Source organism: Physcomitrium patens, chromosome 6 (assembly GCF_059467195.1).
Source record: "Physcomitrium patens ecotype Gransden chromosome 6, ASM5946719v1, whole genome shotgun sequence".
NCBI lineage: Eukaryota > Viridiplantae > Streptophyta > Bryopsida > Funariales > Funariaceae > Physcomitrium > Physcomitrium patens.
In genome coordinates, this window is record NC_143415.1 from 8617878 (window position 1) to 8641208 (window position 23331).

Here is a 23331-nt window from a genome sequence, read left to right on the forward strand (position 1 = left end):
TCCTCTGGACCCGTCAGTCTCAACGCCGCAGCTCTTTTCGGGAATAGAATCTCGTCTTGTCTCGTTCCAGCTCTGCAACTTTCGGAGATGATGGGCAAGCTATACATGCTGTACTGTTTAGGAAGTGGATGATCTGACCCCGGAATCCGCCTCACAGGAACTGGCATTGGAAATCCTAAGATGTGGAGAGAGTACCGTGTGAGAGAAACGGACGATGCTGCGTGGCATGGAAGAATCGGCAGCGTCGACTGTAGCACGGTGTTCGATGAAAAACAGGAAGAGGTCAACACGCATTGGCCTTTGGCAGGGACTGGAAATAGGCCGGCGTCGTCCATATCCTGACTTTTCCAGACTAGTTTTGTGACGCGATATTGTTACATCGTTTCTGTGTTATTTTTATTTATTTTTATTTTTATTTGTTTTACTCTTTTGTTGTGAACTTGGTCTCCAGTTTCATCTCCTGCTTTTTACCTGCAGTGACCGAGTTTTGCATCCATGGCTGAGCTCCATTGTTGATTGAAGCTAATAATACAGCTAGATTCATTCATATGGAGACATTAGGAAAAGTAAACAAATAAAAACAAAACAAAACAAAACACCTTGTGACCAACGGAATACCCATCTTTGAAAAGAGGATGATAATGTTTCCTAGTTAATGGAAACTTGAGGTTATTCTCTCGTACAAAAGTTCCAGATTTTGAAAGGGCTTATGTTGTTTGGCATTATTCTAGTGTGTCATTGGATGCTTTGAGTTTAGAGTTTGATATTTCTTTTCTTTTCTTTTCTATTCTTTGAGTAGAGTTGATTTCATAAATCATTATTTTATGTTTGTAGTCAGAGTGAAATACTTTAAATGAAATATTTGATTGTGTGTATGTGTGTGATTATATATATATATATATATATATATATATATTTGAGAAAACCATACACCAGTGCACAAAAAGGATAATAGAGTTTCAAATAAGAGAAAAACATTACTATAATTATTTTATTTCTGAAAATAGTTTATACCATATATTTATAGCTTATCTGTATTTCAATGTACATTTGAAATAAAATACTTTATATTGATAAAAAAATTCTTGAAAAAATATATGAGATCTTTTTTGAAACAAAAAACATATGTTCTTCAAAAGATAGAATCACATATAATAGCATGGTCATTTACAACTTGAAGAATAATATTAAAATACTAAAAATACATACATGCATTGAAATGAATAACTTTACAAGGTTTAGGGTGAAGTCAGAATCAAGAAAGGAACTAAACTTAGTTTATCACCCAAGACCATTCCAAAAAAAGACACCTAACAAAACTTGATAACCACTTTCAGACACCATCCATTATCTTATTATTAAAATTAAAAAATTGAAAAAAATTAAAAATACACCTCCCTCCCCTCCGCTCCAGAACCTGCAATAAACTATCTGATTAGAAAACAAATTGAAAAGAATGAGAAAACGAGGATTGAATGAATGATTACCAAAGGGTTGGAAGCAAACAACACGCGGCCGTAGGGGGGGGGATCTGGGCCTCGCCACCACGGTGGGACCCAAAGCCATGGCTTAGTTGGAGGAGGAGGACTAGGGCAGATTATTATGGAGCAGGGCAGGAGGAATAGGAAGGAATAGGAATTAGGAAGTAGGGCTTTGCTGCTTCTTCTTCTTCTTCTTCTGATGTTGTTGTTATGTTAGTGTGATGCCACCAGCAGCATGCACCATCTCCATAGCCCTCCATCGCCACTAACTTAGTTGGGCTACTCTACTCTACTCACTCATTCCCTCACTCACTCAATTCTCTGTTGCAACGGAGCAACTTGAGCCCCCATTCTAGCTGCGTGCGCCGGGGACGACGACGACGGAGGAAGGAGGGAGGGGATTGCGGCGTAGAAGGGTAGAAGGGGGCACGGGTCATGAGGTGACAGGGCACCCACAGCGTTGTCATTATCAGTATATCATTACTGCAGGATTAGGGAGGAGGGAGGAGGAGGAGGGAAGAAGGAGTGGTAGGATCCATGGCCGCTTCGTCTTCGTGAGATTCGCATCACTGCTTGCGTGTTGCGATCATGCACAAAGACATGGGTGAGACGAGATTCTTGATTCCGTGGTTTGGAGATTTTTGGAAGGATGGCGTTGGTTGGTTGGTTTGCTCATATGTCGGATTAGGTCTGTGGGGAGCGTGATGTGTACTTTTTGGTTTTTAGGAGCTGTGTGGAGTTTGGAGATTTGAATAATTTGGTGGTGAGAAGGCTTTTTGTTCCTGTGTGTGTGTGTGTGTGAGTGTGAGTGTATTGGGTTCATCGGGTGGTGTTGTTGGAAGGAGCCTGCATGAGTCCCTATAGATGGGATTGTCGTGTTTGATGAATGGAGGTAATGGTTGGGGAGGATTCAGGTGAGTGTTGATGGATAGGATTGTTGGTGGAGATTTCGGAGGTTGTGGCTGGGGATCATTGCGTTTACATTGTGTTTTGTTGTGGGTGAGATGACTGAGCAGAGGAATTTAGTGTGTGAGGTTACTTTTTGGCTTGTGGAAGTTGAGCCGTGTAAGTAATCCACGTTCGGTGTGATGATGATAATGTCAGCCATGAAGCAGAAGCCCAGCAGGAGCTCCCAGCACTTCAGGGCGAAAGCGAACAACAGGGTGGATGATTTGCAATGCATGGTTTCGGATTTGCAACAGGCGCGGCGAGAGGGTCGTCTCAAGGATGTGTCTATGTTAGAGGAGCAAATGCATCAAATGCTGAGGGAATGGAAAGCGGAGCTGCGGGAGGCTTCCCCCACCAGTTCCTTGCTGGTAGGTACACCTTCGATGCCCTCTCTACCCATTTTGTGCCGCATGCTGAGGGTTAAGGGTTCTTTTTGTTGAAGGTTTGTCCTGTTCTGATCAAATCTGTGTTGGTCGGTTATTATGCTTACCTTCTGGCTTTGGGTGGGGAACTGTGAACCGTATTCGGATTGTGCAGCAAGTTGCTAGTCCATGCAATTCAGAGCTTTCGTCCGACATGGAGCGGCTGTTGCAATTGCATGATGAGGATGACGATGCCACTAGCAAAGCAGCTCCAATGCCAGAAATGGATGATCAGCAACCGTACAATCATGATCACCCTAATAACTCTTCTTCTCATCATCATCAGGTAATTGTAGTCCTCCAATTAGGGATTTCACTGACCTAAAGTTTTCTACAGCTTTCTGCGGAAGAGTACGATCTGTGTAAGGCTTGTCTTTGCCAAGAGTTGTTCTTTCCTTTTGCTTCGTTCTGTTCCATCATCTCGGTCGTAGAACGTCTAAACTAAATGTACGTGCCGTTATTTTAGGAAACTACAGTTTTGGAAGCTTTTGCGAGGATAGAGCAGAGTCTTCAAGAAGATATCCAATCTACCTCTCAAGTCGCAGCAAGTTCAGGAGGTCATGACGGCATCGTGCAACCCTCGACTATGCCTCAGCACAACCCTGTGGTCCATACCATGTCTGATCATTTCTCAATGTCAGCTATGGTCTCTCCCTTAGCAGCTTACCTCCATCCTAAGTGCGCTCTGTGGGATTGCCCTAGGCCTTGCCGAGGCGGAAATGAAGGTACTTTTTATTGCAGTAGCTTCCACGAAGAGTTGGCCATCACTGAAGGGGCTCCCGGCATGTGCCCTGTAGTGAGACCGGGTGGGATAGACCTCAAAGATGGTCCTCTCTTTGCAGCTCTTGCAGCAAGAGTTGGTGGACATGCCGTTGGAATTCCTGAACTGCAAGGGGCCGCCACATCGAAGTCTCCCTGGAATGCTACGGGTGAGTCTACACGGCTTTTTTAACCTTTGAGTTTAGCTCTTTGCTTCTCTAGAAACTCTAAACTTCTTCAAAGCCCGTCTGATTTTTTATTCTTCATTCTACGATGTTATCTTCGTTCGCATCCTTAACTCTGAACATTGATTGTCTCATCATCTGTGCAGATCTCTTTGATGTTGCTGTGCATCCCGGTGAGACCTTACGAGAGTGGCTATTTTTTGATAAACCTCGGCGTGCTTTTGAAAGCGGAACTCGAAAGCAGCGATCACTTCCCGATTATGGCGGACGTGGCTGGCACGAGTCAAGGAAGCAGATAATGAAAGATTTGGGAGGATTGAAGCGCTCTTATTATATGGACCCCCAGCCCGAGGGTCTCAATGAATGGCACATGTATGAGTACGAGGTCATAGCTTGCACTGATTGTGCTCTTTACAGACTGGAACTGAAGGTGGTGGATGCTTCGAAAAGGAGTGGGAAAGTCAAAGCTCAAGCTCAGACAGACTCATCTGTGGCGTCGTTGCAGCACCAAATTGGACGCCTGTCTGCCGATTTGTCCCAATTTGAGAGTCAAAATCACGTGCTTGGCAATGTTGGCGATGGACGTGACAGCAACCGGGGGAGAGGGAGGGCTTCTCAAAAGAGAGGTCTAATCAAGAGTCCTGGACCTGGGCCATTAGTTAGTGCCTTGTCTGGTTCATCATCGAGGGAGCACACTCCATTTAATTACACTGCAGAGCTTCCATGACGCTGGTTGGTGGTCTGGGAGCCTGTACTGATTATTTTCATGGTTCCAGCAGCAATTCAAGAATCCATCACAAGACAGTCTGTCGGCCTTTCAAGGTCAAGCATGTTGGATTTCTGCAGGTTTTAGGGGAGGTCTGACCTCTACAAGCTACGCCAGTAACGTGCTATCTTCATTAGGTTCCCGTGTTGGGGCCGATCAAGGATGTAAGCTTTTGCATCATAATTTGTGCAGGAGCAATTCTGAGGTCTCCAGCCTTTGCGGAGAATGTTCAGAATGGGTGGAGGGGTTAGCTTCATTTCCGATCCACTGAAGAGACCAGATCAGTGTTTCCTGTTCTTGCTTCGACTGATAAGTGGACAAATTTCGCAGCCCACCTCATGACACTGCCTGGTAGTTCCATTTACAAGTCATATAAATATGTAGAAAGTTATCTCATGAGTTGCAGGAGACTCTCATCTCTTCCAATGGTGCGCAAATTTCAGGTAGATACTGTGGCTATCATCGTGAGTCAGCTTTTTGCAGATTCTCTTTACTGACGGACTTCCCCTGAATTGTGCGGATGTGTTCCTTTTGCGAACTCCCTCACTAGGTGATTTTGACTGATTGGAGGGGTCGGAACCCTTCACGTTGTGGTCCCCTGGTGGATGCTTCTGTTGTTCTAGAGTGCACAATGAACAGATATGAAACTGTTATTTTAAGTAAGATACATAAGGACGTTAGTGTACAGAAGTTGGTGAGATTGTCATACGTTCCATTGTCGTTTGCTATGCTATCAAGTTGTTGTGTTGAAACATGAACTGACTTTTTAACAGAGATACCTGGAGTTTTTGAAACATACTATGCGATATTAGAATAGAGACATGTAAGATTATTTAGGTCCAAAAGATGTTCGTCACTTGTCTCATCATGTGCATCGTATGTAGTAATACATGTATACACATACATTTTGGATTATCTCAAATAAATTTCGAATAGTGATAGTATTTCAAATGATAATAGTCTTTGTATAAAATGTTTTTGTTAGTTTTTCTGATATAGGTGTTATTTAGAAAAAATTTGAGGTTTTACACTTTCTAACTTATTTGTGAACTATGTTTGGAAAGTTCATAGCTACTTAGAATGTTAATATTGGATTGATATTAGATGTGAACAACTACAGTTGAACAAAGACATTATAGTATTACTTCTATATGAAATGTTTTCCAAGCAATTTGTAAAAGTTAAAAGGGATGTGTGTATGATTTACATATGTAAAATATCAAAAAAATTCTTAAAATAAATTTAGCTTCATTTTTTAAAATACACTTTCTATGAAATAAGTAAGTTTTGTTTTTTAAATTTATCAAAAACTATTTTTATAATTCTTGATCATATATAATGATAGAATATAAAATCAATAAGAAAAAATAAGAAAATGGTACAAAGTGATTTTGCACATTTACAATATTTAAATTAAGGATTTGTTACAGATACAGTATATAGGAGACCAAATAAGAAGTTGAATAGAAGAGTTTTAACAAAAAAACTAACAAGAACTTAATTAAACCACATGACGATAAAATCAACATTAAGAAAGGTGAACTAAAACTCCAAGCAATGTGTTGTTAAAATTGAGGATCCCCTCAGCTTTGGCTCCAATATATATTAGGTATTAGGAAACTCCTAAAGAAGTTTCCATGTTGCTTGAAGATGAAGCTATCTTAGGAAGCTTCTTAGGCAATTTTTTTTAATTCTCCTAAAACTTTTTAGAACCTGTTGTAATATTCTAACCACCTTTTAGAACCTTTTTAGAAATCTTTTAGGAATATTTCTAAAATCTAATAGAATATTATAAGAATATTGTAAAAATCTTCTTGTTAGATGTCCATAACAAGATTATAGTCCCTATTGTGAGTAGACAATTTGGTATCTTAATATTTCACCATTGTCATATGCATTTCTAATTTGACATGTTTATTATTGCTTCTCCAAAAAAACTTTGGCCTTTTAGTTAGATCTTTTATAATGTAAATACGAATTTTGCAAACAATTGAAGTAATATTATATTTGAAATATTACTGATTTGATCTTGATATTTACCATTAATTGTTATTGGCTATAGTGTTCAAGGAGTGCCAAATAATATTAATAAAAAACTAAAAATATCAAGAACAAATTTTTTTTTTGTATAGTTTTTATTTTTTTTATCATTATTTTAGATAAATAAAATACATATAGTAATTTCTACATTACAAAGCTATGTAGGATATATTTTCAAAAATAATTATTGAATTAGTGAATAATAATTTTAATTTTTGATTTTATGATGTAATATTAAGTTATAAACAAAAATTGATAAATAATTTAAAACTTATAATTTTAGATGCATCTAAAAAAATCATCAACATCTAATATACAAAAAATATTTTAAAGTTTATTCTTCTTTTATAAATTTTAGCGTATTAAATAATTATAAAAAATATTTAAAAATAGAATTAATTATATAATTTTATTGATAAGTTCTCTCTCTCTCTCTCTCTATATATATATATATATATATATATATATACTTAATAATAATGATAATTTTAAAATAATAAATCTTAATTATTCTTTAAGTAGTAGATTACTTTAAAAATTTAATATAATCTCATTTTAAAAAGCTTGTTAATAAACTTTACAACAAAAAATTATTTTGGATACTTTTGTAGAAACTTATACAAAAAAATTTATTAATTTTAATTTCTATATATTATCTAAGATTGTAATTTATGACAATTTTAGACAACAAGCTTTTAAATTTATAATAAATACACAGAAAGAAAAAAAATAAATTAATATATTTTTTTAAGAAAAATTTATGTCCTTGATTTAATTATTGATTATTTTAATATATATATATATATATATATATATAAACATACATACATACACAGTATGTTTATATACATATATAAACATACATATATACACACTATGTTTATATATATATATATATAAACATACATACATACACACTACCAAAAACACCTGCCATCTAGTACAAAAAATATTTTAATGTAAAATTAGGCAACATATATAAAAATGCAACATCCATTTTTATATTGTGAAAGGGCAATATATGTTTATGGCCAATGAAGAGACATTTTTTTTCTTGACCTGTAAGAAGAAACCTTTGACTTAGGCAATAAGCAGTGTTTTATTGGACTAGCATAATTTTATAATGTTATAAATGTACTAGCAAAAACTTGTGTTGTTAAGCATAAAAAATTTGTCACATTTTAAATTTTAAAATAAGAAATTAATAGCTTCTAAAGAAATGTCAATTTCAAAATAAAAAAAGTAAAAAAAGTAATATAAAATAACAATAGAACCAATTTTATTTGTTAAGTGTTATTTGCAAAGACAATCTTTTTACTTCAACGACTAAAATACGTAATAAAAAAAATTAAAAAACTAAAAAACTAAAAAAAAATGTTATATCTATTGTTGTATTTTTGGCTTCAGTATCTTTGCAATTTGAGAATCTTTATTGTGGTTAAAGAATTGCATTGTGAAAAGACAACATATGTAAAAAGACAACATACCTGAAAGGACAACATACTTTTTTACACCATGTTTTTAGTGATTTCGGCACAATTTTAAGTCATTTAATTAGAATTTTCTATTATATATGTGTATGTATATTTATTTATTTATAAAATAAATATTTTTTATTGAAAAAATTAAAATACTTCTTTGAAATTTTTATTATTTAAATGAAGTGCTATCTAAGTTTTATTAATATTGAGATAAAATAAATTAAATAATTAATTATAAAATATTACTATACTTAAGAAATTTCAAATTATCTACCATTGAGTAGGTGTAGTATAAATGTTTTTATAAATTTTCATATTTTATAATTTTACTATCATTAAGTTTGATTTGTGAGATTTATAAATTTTTATTTTTTTAATTAGTAAATTTTTATATAATATAATACTTCTTAAAAGTGTAGAAATATTTTTGAATATAAATAATTATATATATATATATATATATATACCTATATTTATATTTATCTATATTAATTATTATAATACGAATTATAAATTAAAAAAATATATGTTGTATATATTTTAAGGTAAAACTTGCATTAAAGATCTTATCTAAAATATTTTATAAAACATTTATTATTGTATTAAAAACAGTGTAGTTCAAATATTTTTTATAATATAAATCATGTTGGTAAAAAAAAGATATGTATGTGTGTGTGTGTATGTATATATATATATATATATATATATATATACATATATCATCAAAGTTTAATCTTTAACATTAGAAGATTTTTTTAATAAAGTAATATAAGTTTCTACAATAATTTTCTTGAAATAGAAAGTGATTGGCGAAAACCATATCTTTATGCCTTAAAAATCTTAGATCTTGCACATATATCATATAAATAGAAAATGTTAATTTACAAACTTGTACATCTATGGTCATCTATTACTTTTCAATACAAACTTGATTTATTTATTTTAAAACCAAAATGTCTTGTAATTGAAAATTTGTAACATATTTAAAAACATACACACACACACACACACACACACACACATATATATATATATATAATGAATTGAATTTTACAAAATAATAAATCAAATATAAACATGTTTTTACAATTGGTATTTTTTACTATAAGTGCAGTAAGTAAACAACACTTATCTAATAGTAACGGAACAATTTTCCACAATAATTTGGATATCATGTTTTAATTCTGAGGTTTTTTTTCTTTTTATGTTAAAAGTGCATACCATGCCAAATACTACACATATCTCATTTGATTATATTCAAAGCTGGTTATTTTGAAGCTTATTTCAATTAATATTACAATCCAAATCGTAAAAAATATACTTCTCAAATCTTCAAACTCACTAAAACTAAAGCCATATGCTGATGGCAAAGCTTTAATTTTTTTCTATTTTAATAAATTAAGGCATTATAATTTTTCATCATTTAAGATTTATTTTTGATAATTATTTTTGATCCATTTCCTGAACCCATTAGTAATTTTTTGATCTTTATATTTCTTTGAGTTAGTTTCTTATTATCTTTCAAACATTTATGATTAATCCAAAACTTTCCATAAATAGTTTCTATACAAATTTTCAAGAAAATATCTTATCAAAATTATAGGAGTACATGTGCCCAGAAACAGCACTAATTTTTTTGACACATGATCATGCCATCGTCTATCTATTAAGAAATTTTATTCAATTTATAATGTATTAATTTTATTATCATTATAATCATCTAATTCTCAAAAAAAGATAATAATAATTTTATCGACAAATTTAAAAATAATCTTGGCTGATATTTTTACTAACATGTGGAATAATATATTTTACTGTACTATCCCAATTCAAACTCTTATTAAATTTTTTATACTTTAATTTCAGATATATATATATATATATATATATATTCACACATACACATTATATTTATGCTTTATGTATACAATTATTACACTCAAAAAAATTTATAACTCTATAATAAAAAATCTTGCTTGCAAGGTTGAAATTTTGAGTTTTATATCAGTTTTATACACTTCATAATGAATTTTTTATGAGCAATCGTAATTTAAATATAATACAAAACAATGCTAAATTAAAAGACATTTTTATAACTTTGAATTCTTCATACAATTTGTATTATTATATCTTAATATATTTTATCAATAGTTGTAATCAATGTTGGTATGTAAATGTTTTTGTATTTGTAATTTTTTAAAAAATATTATTTATTTTTTATGAAACTCATTTAAATCAGATTAAAATATATTATGAGTAAGTTATTTTTTTAGTTTTTTTATTTCTTAATATAAGCTTTAAAGTCATCATATGTCATGTAATTTATGATGGACAAAATATTTTTATTATAGCATTAAAGTCTAATATTATGTACTTACTAGTTGAATCCATGTGGTTGTCAAGGAAACTTGTGCTTATTTCATATATTACACATTGTTTCTAAAAAATTCAAAGAAGCCTCTTAGTCACTTGTTGCCAAAAATTGGGGTAATCACAAATAAAATTAGAATCAACTGCACTAAAATTGGTAAAAGTAAAATAACATTCCTTGAGCCTATTCACAAATCCACCACCTCATAACATATAGAAAAAAACAGCACCTGTTGCTTTATGTATCCAATCACCAAAGTGCGTGCCATGTCAACTCCCCATCCAAACACTACACCAATGCACCCAAATTCGTCCCCTCACACCTTCATCGTCTCCTTGTACAAAAGAACACACGTTATGATTTTGAAATGTAGCTATAGTTCTTAGCCTCCAACCAATTACTCACACCTCTCCAGCGCATCCATCCACATACATACCTTTGCTGTATTCTCTGTGTAAACGTTTTTTGCATTGTGAGTTTAAAGGCTACTGGATGCAAGAAATCGGAGGTGGTGTTGTTGTTGTTGTGCGCGTATTTGCACTGTGAGTTTGAAGACTTGTGTAGTATGTGCAGATTGTTGAAGATTGTTTCTTGTTTCATTACAGCTGTGTTGTGAGGGAGCTATTGTTGATGGCTGATGATTGTGAGAAGAATGATCTGCCAAACACACCTTCATCTGCACCATTAGGTTCTCATGCACACGCTTTCTTTCAACAACAATTATGTATCGTTGCCTTGTGCCGCTTACTCCATCCAGCTTTCCCACCATTTGTTGTTTGGAATCCTCTGTCTATGTCCAAGGGTCCCAATTGCCATATCTCAGCCAATCCTCCCACCCATTGCCACAGCTTAATACAAACCTTCATGCTCCTCACTCTCCTTCTTCACATGTATATTTCACATTTGTGTCCCTGCTCCACCACAATGGCCTCCTCTTTTCCACAGAGACATATGTATCCTGGCATTTTAGTGTCAGCAATTTTTTTTGTTGAGCATGATGTTTGTGCTAGAATGTTACAGATAGTGTGTTTGAGCTAGAACTGTCATGAGCTTCTCTGCCACTCATGTACACATGTTATTAATCCACAACCATAAAATAAAATATAATCCTAAAATACATGTCATTTACCGATTTCAAGGATATATTCACAAATTCTTTGTCAAAAGCTCAGGTACAATTCACAAGTGCTCGTGGTACTGAAAGTGGGAATCCAAGTAGCTTCACAGAAAAACACAATCAAAGAATGAAACACAATCAAAGAGTAATTTACAAAAAAAAAAACAATCTTATTAGAAGACTCATTAAAATACTTGACTTGCAAAACCTCAAATCAACAAAGATTTGAATGAGTCAATAGAAAGATCAAAATCTACCTGGCCGCATGTGATAAAGAGTGCTGCAAGTTGCTCCTTCGCTACCTATGGAATATATCAAATATTTTCAATAACATATTAACAATCAATACTTATGAAAAAAATAAAAACTTTTGGTAGAAAGGGAGATTGGCATGATAATATCAGGCTTGAGTTTGTGCCACCAACCTCGAAGTATACAATGTTTTGAATGTTTATAATGCTTTAAATGCATCAATGGAGTAAATGCATTTTTTACATAAGTGTAGTCAAACAAAATAGGGTCTTTGGCATGCTAAAGCTCTTGCTTGGCACCTCTCAAATGCTTTTGAATTTGTTCCTCTGTTTTTGTGTCACTAAAATTCCATGCACAAAACATATTAATATATGATTAACCACTGCCAAAAGAATAATAGAATGCTAATAATCTCACTGCCAGGTACAACTCCAAATGAAATGAGCATTGTTACAAAATGCTAATATAAGGGAGATGCATGCAGCAAATACATTGTTCAATACATTTTCCACCCAAATTTTCACATTCTGTTAAGGCCTTGCAAACTATAGCATTTCACTTTTGATGAAAACAAAGTGAGATGAATGCAGCAAATCAGAACGCCATTTTGTCTCAGCTGTTTATTCCCTTGAGCTGTTTAATATAAGAGATGTTAGATACTAATATTATGATGATTCTATTAAAAAAAATTAATTATAAGAAAGTTAGTAATATGTTGATTTATGTATTTTTGAGTTTAATCCAATAATTTCAACTATACAAGATTTTTTTGAGTATAAAAATATTATATTTAATTTACAATTACTTTAAAATTCAAGAGAAAAATAAATATCTCAACTTTCAATTGAATTTTAATTAAATTTTTTTTTGCACATGATCACATTGAAATGATAAATAAAATATCAATCACACATAATATTAAAGTTAATTGTTTATAAATATTTATATTTATTATATTACAATTACATAATAGAATCAACTTAGAAAAAAGATAGATGCTTACTTATAAGCTATTTAAGCTAAACATGCACATAATTAGTACAAGATAATATTTTTAAATTTAAATAGAAATAAAAAATAAGAATAATAATAGAAAATATAATACATATTTAAGTTTATAGAAATATTTAAATAAATTCAAATAGTACTAATAATTTTATTAATTATTATAGATTTTATGTAATTATTATTTAGAATAAAAAATAATTTATTTTTTGTAAAACATGCACTTGAATTTCTAGGTGACCACTTTTATTTTTATTAGTGTTAATGCTAGAAGTTATGGTTTTTAAGCAACTCCAAAAGAATTGTGCTAAATTAACAAATCAAATAACTTTAATATATTTCTATTTTTTTATTTTATATGTATAGAATTTTTTTAAAGAGAATTTTAAGAAATAATTTGTATTTATTGATATGTTTTTCACAAAAATAAAAAATTGAGATATTTTATTTTATTTTAAATTGTTAAAAATATTTTTTAATAAAATATTAAGACCATGCATACTAAAAACTTTATGTAGTAGCATTTAAGAGATAATTGCAAGATTTTTTTAAAAAATAAATTTCAATTTGATAATTTTTAAATATAATTATTTATAGATTTTAATTACTAATTATACCAATATTTATGTTGTAATATAAGTTATTGAACATTTTGTTCAAAAAAAATGCAAGAGGTTTATTTGAGTATATACTTCTTCTTTTTTTATCTTCCAAAAAATATTTTCACCAAAGAATCTCCAAATGAAAAACTTTCATTTATTATAAGAATCTTTGATGTTTTTTGTTCAACATAGTTCTCTACTTCAACAACCATTAGAAGAAGAGAAAGTATTTGACAAAAGATTTTGCAAAATAGCCAAGTAGACCAATGGTTAAATGAAAAATCAAAACTTTGTAGATGTCTTTTATTATCCATATTTAAGTGGAGTTGATTCCCTTCAAATAGAACATATATTTGTCTTTATCACTTTTTATATTATCCATGACTACCTTTTTAAAAATTATAACAATGAAAAGACAACTTTACATATAGCTTTGAGTAGAGCTCATAACTTTTATGCCAACTCTTGATATTTTCAAATACCACTCTTCCTACCTCTCCAACAAATTACATTCTCCCATAGCTCTATGATAGCCTTTTCTCATTTGCTTCTCAACTCTCTCATAAATTTTCACCCATTTAGTCTTATACTCTTACTCCCCTTAATGCCTCCTATCACACACACACACACACAAAAAAACAAAAAAACAAAAAATAAAATAAAATAAAATAACAACCTAAAAGTTCACGTTGAATGAAGCTAACATTCCCGACAAGGATGCCAGAATATACCACCCCGTTTACTCTAATTGGCTTCTTTTCTTTTTGAACTTTCTTCATAAGAATATTGGACTTGCCACTTGCAATACTAACTTTACGTAGTGACTTCCAACTCAAAAACTACTCCACAACCACAACCACAGATATATATATATATATATATATATATGGATGAATGAATGCTTTTAAACGGTAGAATACACGGCATGTAGTGGCATCACATGGACGTCAAGGATCCTGTAGAAACTAGTCACTGGGCGACACTTGCATAGCAATTTAGAGGGTAACAGACAAGTCCACATGCATTGTAATGGGCACCAGATGCTGCCGCTGGTTAGCAAGTGGCAAGATCAGAAACTTTATTTCTGACCAGAAACAACAAGACCACTCCATTGGATCAATTCCAACCAACACGTTGTAGTCAAAAGGGGAACTATATAACAAGTCGAGAAAAGGTACATTTAAAAGGATCCATACATTTGGCAGAAACAGGGTTATACACACAATTGCCATTATCAACACCAACCCAGAGATCTCAGAATGTCTATACCTGAAAATTGGGGAGTATATATAAATATATAAATACATATATGTATATGTATGTATTACGCACATGACAAAAAAACCCAGATATTACTCGTAGACATGACTTCAAACTTACATTGTGGCATGAGCAACACAGAAGTAGTTGCAGTAATTCTGCTCAACCATTTGTAAAAGGCTTGAAAACTGTCAGGCAAGTCTTTTATATTGTCAATTAGAAAATGTCATCACTATCACATGAAGACGCAAAACGAACCAAAGAAATACCTGGGGCCTCACGCGGAAGTGAGTCGGTCGACTTCGACGGTGATGTAGTCTGAGTGAGCATATATGCTTCATACGCTTCACTTGGGTTCATTTAAGAAGGAAAGCTCTGAACAATAAGAGATAGTCCTAAAGAAAGAACCTGGTGTAGAAAGGGGGGTAGGGGGGTGAATAAATAATTAATTAAAAATAAAAATGGAGTTGCATCATAATGTTAACTCAGTTCAACTGGTTACACTATGTGTGACTGACTCAAAAAAACACCCGGCTCAACCTAAGACTTATACCTCAAGATTCAGGATAAAGAGAGATCGCAGGTGTTGCCCAAAATCCACAAGTCCCTATGCTACTAATATAGTGTTCTTAACCGCATACGGTCAAATGGGCCTTCCTTGCAGACGCATGAACTTCTCCATCACCACAATGTAGCCGGAGGCTCGTAAAAACCATGAACTCCAGAGAGACGGCACGTTACTTCATCTTCATCAATCGATACGGTTAACTTCAAGGAGATGCACGTACATTACAGACTGCATCACTGTAGAGGTCGACCGAAGGGACGTAGTAGTCATCATCGTTTAGTATTCTGATTCACTTCCCTATCATCTAAAAGAGTTGGTGTAGTAAAACTATCCACAGAAATGAAGTGAAGAAGGCATGAGCATTCCACTCCATCTAAAAACACCATCCGATCTACCAGTACACTATCAAATAGCACCCTAGTATCTAATTCGATCCCGAATGAAAACCTACTTCCTCCTGCTAACGACTGAACTTATATTGTGCACACAAACTCTCCACTGCTATCCACGTCTGGATCCCCGTCGTTCTCCAAGTCCATATCATCCACAGGGTCACCAAAGAAATTCCCTGGAGCACCTGCTCCAAGCACCCTAGCTTCGCCAATGATTCGCATGATCTCCTCAATGCTCTGAGGGGGATGGTTGGGGTCCTCCAAATCGTAACTCCTGTCAGCAAGATCCACCAGATCTGCTGGTAAATTCTTCAAGAACCATTCGTGGTTTTTGATTTCTTGAATGTTGATTCTCTACAGACACCACCACAAAATCAGCCCTGTTCTGCTTGTCATGAGACAACACTCGCATCCTCGAACAGTATATTCAACTGAGCCAGATACGAATCGCACAAGAACTGAGCATGCAGAAGAACGGATTCATCTTCACATTCCAAGTCAATAACTATAGTCGTACCTTGGCAGGGCTAGCCACAAATATTCTGGAAAGCAAGTGTCTGCACTCCACAGAAATGTGCACATAATCGGGGATTGAGTACTGCACGCTCAAGATACGCTGCAAGCCAAGAGAGTCACAGATTAGGTTTCCCGTAAGTTCTGGTCTGTTGGAATGGATAAGTGAATCAGCACAATCACGTAGTACAAAAATCGTTCCCACCAGCAAGCGACGTGGACTCACCCCAATAGTTTTTCTGAAATTCCTTGGATCTTCGGGATCCTCAAAGGGATACGCTCCGACCAACATCACGTACAAAGTCACACCGCACGACCAAACATCGGCAATCTGCATATCAAAGCATTTCTGTCTTCTCAGCTGACCGATACCGACACTATCGACAACAGCGTCTACTTGGAAAAACTAACAATACAACGCCGGGACTACTCCATACCAATACAACTAAGTTATCGTCCGACGAACTCACCTTGCCATCGTACTCTTTCTTCGACAAGACCTCTGGAGCAATGTAAGCGGGGGTTCCCACGGTCGACTTAGGTTGGGAGTGCAACAAAGAGGACTGGAATCAACACGAAAGCGGTTCAGAAACTGCAGTGCTGAGTCATATAGATAAATCACAGTGCTCAATCAATCGAACTACATCAATACAACTAGAACACTATCCAGCTTCCAGTGGACCAATTGAAAGATATTAAAGCAACACACCTTCGAATATCCAAAATCACAGATTTTCAGCCTAGGAGCGGCGCTTCCGTCCAGCAGAGTATTTTCCAACTTCAAATCCCGATGGCAGATTTGCTGAGAAAACCACGAGCAGAATATTGATAAGAGCGAGGAATTGAAAACTAAATAAAGTCCAGGTAGCCGATTTCTGGACATAATCTAAAATTTCAAGGATTAGAGTAATACCATAACGTGGCAGTAGCTCACTCCCGATATAAGCTGCTGGAAGAAGAATCTGGCCTGTCACACAATACACAACACGTCGCATATCAAATCTCTGCACAAAATATCCGAAGTCTTTGAAAAATATGCACGAATACTGGGAATAATATTACCGACCTCATCTTCGCTGAACCGACCAGCATTACAAATTCGCTCAAACAGCTCTCCACCCGCCGCATATTCCATCACAATGGCCAAATGGGTCGGGGTCAACATGACCTGAATGAAACGAGCACAAGATTTAGCACTCCAGAATTTGTAACAGGGAGCTAACCATGTCATGCCAGAATATTTATCCATGCAAAATAGATTCCAAAACCTCTGCAAAATACGAAAGAGCTGCTTCTTTCACACCTCCTTAAAGCGCACAATATTGGGATGACGCAGCGACCGGTGGTTGATGATCTCCCGCTGGACATTCTCATCAATCTGCCAAAGCCCGCACAAGACAACATGAGCTACTATTCAAAACTCCCAATTGTCAGCCACCTCGCAACTTCAAAACAAACGGAAAATTTTAAAAAAAAAAAATTGCTACGATTAGGTCGCACTACCGCCCAACTGCATGCCACGCACCTACCCCAACCTTCCCGTTTCCCCGACATCCTGTACACATCTAGGACAAAAGAAGGAAATCTAACCAACTAGACTACGAAACCAGATCCACGCACCTTCTCCCCACGCTCGATGTATTTCACCGCAACAAGCTCCCGAGTCTTTTTGTCGCGCATAAGCCTAGCAACACCAAAATTACCCGAGCCAATGTCCTTCACAAGCTCGTACCGCTCGTGATCGATCATCACTGGAATGTCCAGATGATCCATCGCGCCTCCACTTTCCCACCCCCCCCCCCCAACCCCCTCTCTACCCAATCTTCGGCACCGCCCAGCCTCCAACTAACTATAACCAACCGAAAAAAAAAGAAAAAAAAGAAAAAACAACAACAACAACAACAACAACCAACCAACCAACCAACTACACAATCACGCGACACAATTGACCCAACGCAAACCCAAAGCCATCAGGGAGATGGCTACACCAAGGTTCCGAGAGAGCACGGAGACTGCCAAGCACAAGTGAGTGAGAGCAGGAACGCAGACGCCTTGCTAGACACTGAGGCAGCGAATGGTTGTGACAGTAAAACTGGTAGGGAGGGAGAAGGAGCAGCAGCAGCAACAACAACAACAACCAATAAGCAGACGACACTGGAAGAGCTAGAAGTGATCGACAGATAGCTGCTGCTGTGCGTCAATACGAGAAGGGGACCTGCAGTGCAGTGAGTGAATGAGTGAGTGAGTGAGTGCTCCTGGTTAGAGGGAGGAGGGGGGTTGGATCCGGAGATCGATCGTGTCTTCCTCCCTCCCTGGCCTGCCCTGTGCCTGGCAATGCCTGCTGTGCGCCGGCCTCGACGAGGAGGAATTCTCCGAACTTCCCCGCTTTGGGATCCATCTCTCGCCGCGTGGGGCTGGCTACTCATCTCCATGCTGTCGGGGCCCTCTCTCTTCTGAGACCGGATCACCGAGAATATTCTTCACGGTTCCGTTCCGTTCCATCCATCCCCTTGGATTTTTGAGTGTTAGTTTATTTCCAGAGGGGGGAATGTGGCGTGGAAGCACAGCACCATTCTTGTGTGCCTCCCCTTTGAGCCTCCTCCTCCTCCTCATTCATTCATTCATTCGTACCCATCCATCAGATACCCCCCCCCCCCCTTACCCCACAACCTCGATCCCCCTTGAGATGATGGTGTAGGCATCAATGGCGACGCGTTCCCCCGGACCATCTGTCTATCGATCTATCTATCTGCTCCCTTTTTTCCTTTCCTTTCCTTTCCTTCTTTCAGACACCTACGTATATCTCCAAGTCCCTCCCTCTCTCCCGATGATGGTGATGGTGATGATGAGTAATCGTTGCTTTTCCCCAATCGTACTCTCCTCGCATTATAATGCTCCCTGTGGCAAGCAACGACAAGCCACGACCGAGTGGTGGCGTCCGCTATCACTCATCCACCCTCCCCCGCTCCGTTCCAATATAATATCATATATATATGTATATATATATATATGTATATATACAGTGACAAACAAAACCGAGTACAAAATCTGAAGTGCCAACTTTCAAGAGCAATTACAGAAATTTCAATGATTGCTTTATAAATCTGAAAGTTACATGGAATAATACACACAATCTTGTACACATGTACAAAGTTGCACATCAAATTGATAACTAAACATCCTTCTACAAAGTCAAATCAACAACTATGTCTTGTACTCAGTATTGTTCAAAGAAAATCTTCAAACTTCAATATTTAGTCCAATAACCTTTTGCTTCTAAAACAGCTAAAATCCTTTTTGGCATACTTTTGTATAGTTTCTCACAATCTTTTGCATCAAAACTAGGGTAAATACTACAAACATTCTCCCACAATTCTTGAACACCTCTTGGCCTTGGAGTGACATGGCTTAAACGCTGTTTGAAAAGGGCCCAAAAATGTTCCATTGGATTCAAATCTGGAGATTGAGCTGGCCATCGAAGGAGTTGAAATGGCTGTGAAGAGAGCCAAAACTGAACACTTTTTGCCGTATGTTTGGGATCATTATCATGTTGAAAAACCACCTTAGTAGGATCTAAGTTGCAATTTTGTGTGGTACTTTGCAAGTAGGTTTCTAAAAAAATTTTGTACAAGTGTTGCTCCATTCTACCTTCAATTTGATACCAAGCACCTGGCCCAAAAGCAGTCATACAACCCCAAATCATAATTGAACCACCACCATGTTTGACAGTTTGACTAACATGTTTAGGTCCAGGTCGTTCTCCTTCTCTCAATCAACACCAAGACCTACCATCTGAGTTGATTAGGTTAATCTTTGTCTCATCACTGAAAATAACCCGTCTCCAATCATCAACGGTCCAATTTTTGTATTTATGAGCAAAACTCAACCTTGCAAGAACATGTCTTTTGGCAAGTAGAGGCTTCTTTTGTTGTACACAAGCACCCAAACCAGCTTCTCTCAAACCACGCCTCAAGGTGATGTCTGAGAAGTGTTTACCTGTTTTTTCTCGAAGTTGTTTTGCAGCTGCACTTGCCATTTTGAGACAACCAGCAGTGACAAGGTGCACACCAAGTCGCTTCTCTTGCTCTCCTAAAACCTTTGGACGTCCTCCTCTTTGCTTTTCTATTTCACCACTAATCTCCCTCCTCAGATGAACTACTGAAGACTGACTCATTCCAAGTGAGTCTGCAACTTTTCTTGTAGAAACACCACTCCTAAGCTGCACCAATGCTTGGTGCTTCAATGATTCACACAACCGAGGCATAGAGATACAATTGACAAATCAACTTTCACTATAGATAGTACACAACAAGAGCAACACAACAAACAAAAAATGCCCTCAAATCTTGCAACAAGGAGTGTACATTGAAATTTCGAAATTCAGCAAGAAGAAGCAACCAAAAGTGAGTACGCACGTCTGTGTGCTTCTACAACACTTTTCTCATAAACCCTACCTCAAATGATAATGAGATTTTTCATCCATGTAGAGGACTGGATGAATATACACAATAAAAAAGTAATTCTATCAATTGACTTATGTGTCAGTTGGAAGGATCAATGAACTATGAGTGTTCAGATTTTGTACTCGGTTTTGTTTGTCACTATATATATATATATATATATGTATATATTGATAATAATGCCAAGCTCTTGACTTGCCTTTGGACCCAAACAAAGCTCTCCTTTCCAGGGACGTAGAAAGCGGAGTTTTGGTGTTGCGGTCCACAAATCAATCGCTGCCAAAAGGAAGAAGCTCCGGCCCCAGTTGCATCAGCACCAGTAAGTGAGTGAGGGAGTGAGTGCCATCTATCCATCTATCCATCCCCCGCACACACACACATGAAACTACGCTCGAAGTTCACATGCTAAGGAAAGCAAAGCTAAGGAGGAAAAACAAAAAGCAGCCGAATGCCAAGACAGGAAGGGCAACTCTTTCGAGCTTCCCCATTGGTGTTGACCCCTCTTCTATCTTTCCGCAAGCTGGTCTGACGTGGCTTGCCACGTGGTGATCCTTGTCACCACGAGCCGGGTGCACCTCTTGATGGGATGGGGTTTGGGTGCCACCCAAGATTCCCCTTTACTGGCCACAATCATTCCGTTGTGACCGGGCGCCACGTCACCCTCCCTGGCATCATCCTTCTCGGGTTCCCGTATTTCATCCATGTGAGTTGCTTATTTCATCCAAGAGATGATCCCAGGCGATGTGAATCATCCGTGGAACATTTTAGAATATGATGGTAATATTTATATAATTATAAACCTTTAGAATTTAAATCAAAGTAGTGTTTTTTTTAGATATTAATTAGCCTAATTAATTTCTTCTTGAGCTACCAACATTTTGCTTAAAAAAAACTTAGTGGAAAAAAGGTCAATATTTTGAATTAACAATTTCCATGAGGTTTTTTTTTGTGGGTGTTTTTTTTATATCTTTTGGCATACATACTGCAGAAGGTGTTAGGTCAAATAATAGTTCTTCAATTGCTAAAACCAATTTTATTATATCTCTTGTGTGTATACACAATACTTATTTCAATAATAATAATTAGATTATTTATTTTAGCCAAAGAAATAATAAACAGATAAAATCAAAAACTTTGCATTATTTCCTTGCTTGTCTTATAGAAAGACTTTGTGTATTTACCTCCTTCTAACTTATATTTTATTCTGAATCAAATTCTATATCTTACTTCTTTCTAATCTTCAATTATTTTTATAATTTCTTTAACTAGTTTTAATCTTTGGTAGGAAAATCAATATTAAGGATTTACTTGAAAAATTTGCATGGACTCTAGCTTGTCTTTGTGTTCTAACTATATTTCTATTTATAGAATGCCTGATTTTCACAATATATATATATATATAAAATCTTTAGAGAATCTTCAAATATTTGCCACTCCCAATGAACTCTTTAGAAATCTTTCAACACCGTCCATAATACCTTATTATCTATACAAAAATCTTTATGGACAACTATATGTTTAATTTGATATAAGATTAATATCTGTAAATTTTCTAAATTTGATCCATTTAAATTTAAAGCATATTTTTAAAATGTTTTTAAAGTACAAGAGTCTCTTTTTGATTGTAACAAATCTCCTAGATTATGAATACTCTTACCACAAGATTTGTGTTCTTTAGAAAAAAAAAAATATTCCATACATGTAGAATACTATTTAATACCATAGAGAAGTAAAGATGAGTGATGCCAACACTAATCTCTTGTTATAATCAAGATACAAAAGGTTTAAAAATTAAGCAAGTTTAAATGAGTTATTAAGATTAAATTTTAAAAAATAAATAAGAGGTTTTAAGTAACATGCATGTAGAAAAGAGTTGTCTTGGTAAAATTCTTTTGTTTTGCTTCGGTCTTCTCAATTAAGAAATCTATATATTATGATAAATTTTTAATTTTCTTCTTTTTTAGATGTATACACTTCTTTAGTTACTACTACAATAAGTATTTGTTTCTTTGTTGTACTAAAATTAAATTATTATAGTTGGTTTTTAAGTTGCTTTAATTTAAATGCTAATAACTTTCCAAGAAAGTCTTTGGTTTGCAACCTTCTTGCTATATTACTTATATCAATTATAGACTTTAAAAGGCTTTTATAAGTATTGGTTTTAGTAATATATTGTTGATGTTTGTAGAAGGTGTGTCAAAATTAGTGTCTTCTTGGATGCTTGTTGAGCACTTCACCTTTACCAAGTAGTTGTGTTATTTCTTGTAGTAGATTTTAAGTATTAGATTGACAAAACTCTATTTTTAATGACATAGTTTAATTAATTTTTTTTTCAATGTTAATTTAATTCTAAAATTTTAAAACAAAAATTTCTATTTTAGATTATTTACACATAGAATTAGAGTTTAGAATACAAACTTTATGCAATATTTGCATGCTCAATTTTAATACTAATAAAAATAAAATTTAAGATGTCTTTTATTTATCTTAGAAAAAATTATTTTATTTATCTTTTAAATATTAAGAGAAATAAAAACATAGATGATGATCTAACATTTCATTCAATCAATATATATATATATATATATATATATATATACACCAAAATACATGTTTTGTTTTTAAAAAATTACAAAGATTGTGAGCAAACCACCAAAACAACTGTTTTTCAAAAGATACATACAGGAAAAGAAATACATTCCTTACAAA

General features: G+C 34.8%; 2 protein-coding genes and 1 long non-coding RNA gene across 5 annotated transcripts; 1 reads left to right on the plus strand and 2 right to left on the minus strand.

Annotated features, from left to right (window-relative positions):
- The first annotated feature begins 1599 nt into the window (after positions 1 to 1599).
- On the plus strand, positions 1600 to 5335 carry LOC112283802 (transcription factor VOZ1). Of its 3 annotated transcripts, none has more exons than XM_024522983.3 (5): positions 1600 to 2085; positions 2586 to 2797; positions 2967 to 3137; positions 3318 to 3780; positions 3942 to 5335. In XM_024522983.3, exons 1-5 carry the CDS (start codon positions 2070 to 2072, stop codon positions 4520 to 4522), a joined length of 1443 nt encoding a protein of 480 aa, XP_024378751.1. In that variant the 5' UTR covers positions 1600 to 2069; the 3' UTR covers positions 4523 to 5335. The 3 variants fall into 3 exon arrangements, with proteins under 3 accessions (XP_024378751.1, XP_024378749.1, XP_024378752.1); XM_024522981.3 differs by lacking the exon at positions 1600 to 2085 and adding an exon at positions 2245 to 2395; XM_024522984.3 differs by lacking the exon at positions 1600 to 2085 and having other exon boundaries at positions 2661 to 2801.
- A 9780-nt stretch (positions 5336 to 15115) lies between these two features.
- Positions 15116 to 18575, minus strand: LOC112284037 (serine/threonine-protein kinase SRK2A-like). The gene is made up of 9 exons (XM_024523536.3): positions 17783 to 18575; positions 17466 to 17540; positions 17229 to 17330; positions 17076 to 17129; positions 16872 to 16964; positions 16633 to 16725; positions 16389 to 16493; positions 16167 to 16265; positions 15116 to 16003 (listed from the first exon to the last, which is right to left on the minus strand). Exons 1-9 carry the CDS (start codon positions 17933 to 17935, stop codon positions 15731 to 15733), a joined length of 1047 nt encoding a protein of 348 aa, XP_024379304.1. The 5' UTR covers positions 17936 to 18575; the 3' UTR covers positions 15116 to 15730.
- A 660-nt stretch (positions 18576 to 19235) lies between these two features.
- Positions 19236 to 20462, minus strand: LOC141045528 (uncharacterized). The gene is made up of 2 exons (XR_012217725.1): positions 20159 to 20462; positions 19236 to 19831 (listed from the first exon to the last, which is right to left on the minus strand). It is a non-coding gene; the product is annotated as an uncharacterized LOC141045528 (long non-coding RNA).
- Between the last annotated feature and the right edge of the window lie 2869 nt (positions 20463 to 23331).

Coding starts and splice junctions, on each gene's coding strand:
- LOC112283802 (XM_024522981.3), top strand. CDS start 2,368: ATGGAGGTAATGGTTGGGGAGGATTCAG. Junction 2,798..2,966: donor CCCCCACCAGTTCCTTGCTG/GTAGGTACACCT, acceptor CGGATTGTGCAG/CAAGTTGCTAGTCCATGCAA. Junction 3,138..3,317: donor CTTCTTCTCATCATCATCAG/GTAATTGTAGTC, acceptor CCGTTATTTTAG/GAAACTACAGTTTTGGAAGC.
- LOC112284037 (XM_024523536.3), bottom strand. CDS start 17,935: ATGGATCATCTGGACATTCCAGTGATGATCGATCACGAGCGGTACGAG. Junction 16,965..17,075: donor TGAGCTACTGCCACGTTATG/GTATTACTCTAA, acceptor TGGTTTTCTCAG/CAAATCTGCCATCGGGATTT. Junction 16,004..16,166: donor TTGTGGCTAGCCCTGCCAAG/GTACGACTATAG, acceptor TGGTGTCTGTAG/AGAATCAACATTCAAGAAAT.